At 49.1% G+C, this 1,250-nt stretch overlaps 1 protein-coding gene across 2 annotated transcripts; it reads right to left on the reverse strand.

Moving 5' to 3' along the window:
• Window positions 1–50: 50 nt before the first annotated feature.
• Window positions 51–1,181, reverse strand: LOC117800181 (actin, cytoplasmic type 5). 2 transcript variants are annotated; one of them, XM_034652714.1, is made up of 2 exons: window positions 1,053–1,181; window positions 51–926 (listed from the first exon to the last, which is right to left on the reverse strand). In XM_034652714.1, the coding sequence occupies exons 1-2, from the start codon at window positions 1,179–1,181 to the stop codon at window positions 51–53; spliced, it is 1,005 nt and encodes a 334-aa protein (XP_034508605.1). The 2 variants fall into 2 exon arrangements, with proteins under 2 accessions (XP_034508605.1, XP_034508604.1); XM_034652713.1 differs by having other exon boundaries at window positions 51–1,181.
• Between the last annotated feature and the right edge of the window lie 69 nt (window positions 1,182–1,250).

Consider the following 1,250-nt stretch of genomic DNA (forward strand, 5'->3'; position numbering starts at 1 on the left):
GAATCACATATGCAGCAAATGCTACGCATCTGCTGCCAGTCCATTGAGATTTAGAAGCATTTGCGATGGACAATGGAGGGGCCAGACTCGTCATATTCCTGTTTGCTGATCCACATCTGCTGGAAGGTGGATAAGGAAGCCAAGATGGAGCCACCAATCCAGACAGAATATTTACGTTCAGGTGGTGCAATAATCTTTATCTTCATTGTGCTGGGTGCCAGTGCAGTGATCTCCTTCTGCATTCTGTCAGCAATCCCTGGGTACATGGTGGTCCCACCAGACAATACTGTGTTGGCATAAAGATCTTTTCGAATGTCAACATCACACTTCATGATTGAGTTGAATGTGGTCTCGTGGATGCCACACGATTCCATACCCAAGAAGGATGGCTGGAAAAGTGCCTCTGGACACCGGAACCTCTCGTTGCCAATAGTGATCACCTGCCCATCAGGCAACTCGTAGCTTTTCTCCAGCGAAGACGAAGATGCTGCAGTGGCCATCTCCTGCTCGAAGTCCAAAGCAACATAACACAGCTTCTCTTTGATGTCACGCACAATTTCCCTTTCTGCTGTTGTTGTGAAGCTGTAGCCCCTCTCGGTCAAGATCTTCATTAGGTAATCTGTTAAGTCTCTGCCAGCCAAGTCAAGACGTAGGATTGCATGAGGGAGTGCATAACCTTCGTAAATTGGCACAGTGTGCGTTACTCCATCACCAGAGTCCATAACAATACCAGTGGTACGACCAGAGGCGTAAAGGGACAGCACAGCTTGAATGGCAACATACATGGCCGGTGTGTTGAAGGTCTCAAACATGATCTGAGTCATCTTTTCTCTGTTGGCTTTGGGGTTCAGAGGGGCTTCTGTGAGAAGGACTGGATGCTCTTCGGGAGCAACTCGGAGCTCATTGTAGAAGGTGTGATGCCAGATCTTCTCCATGTCGTCCCAATTTGTAACTATACCGTGTTCAATAGGGTACTTCAGGGTCAGAATACCCCTCTTGCTCTGTGCTTCATCCCCTACGTAGCTGTCCTTCTGCCCCATACCAACCATGACACCCTGATGCCTTGGGCGTCCAACAATGGATGGGAACACAGCACGGGGGGCATCGTCACCAGCAAAACCAGCTTTGCACATGCCGGAACCGTTGTCAATGACGAGCGCTGCAATCTCTTCTTCTGCCATTTTGATTCAACTGAGTGGGTTCCCGAGGGCTATAGCTGTGAAAAGAGGACAGGCGTTGTTAAGTCCGAT

Source organism: Ailuropoda melanoleuca, unplaced genomic scaffold (assembly GCF_002007445.2).
Source record: "Ailuropoda melanoleuca isolate Jingjing unplaced genomic scaffold, ASM200744v2 unplaced-scaffold65570, whole genome shotgun sequence".
Taxonomy (NCBI): domain Eukaryota; kingdom Metazoa; phylum Chordata; class Mammalia; order Carnivora; family Ursidae; genus Ailuropoda; species Ailuropoda melanoleuca.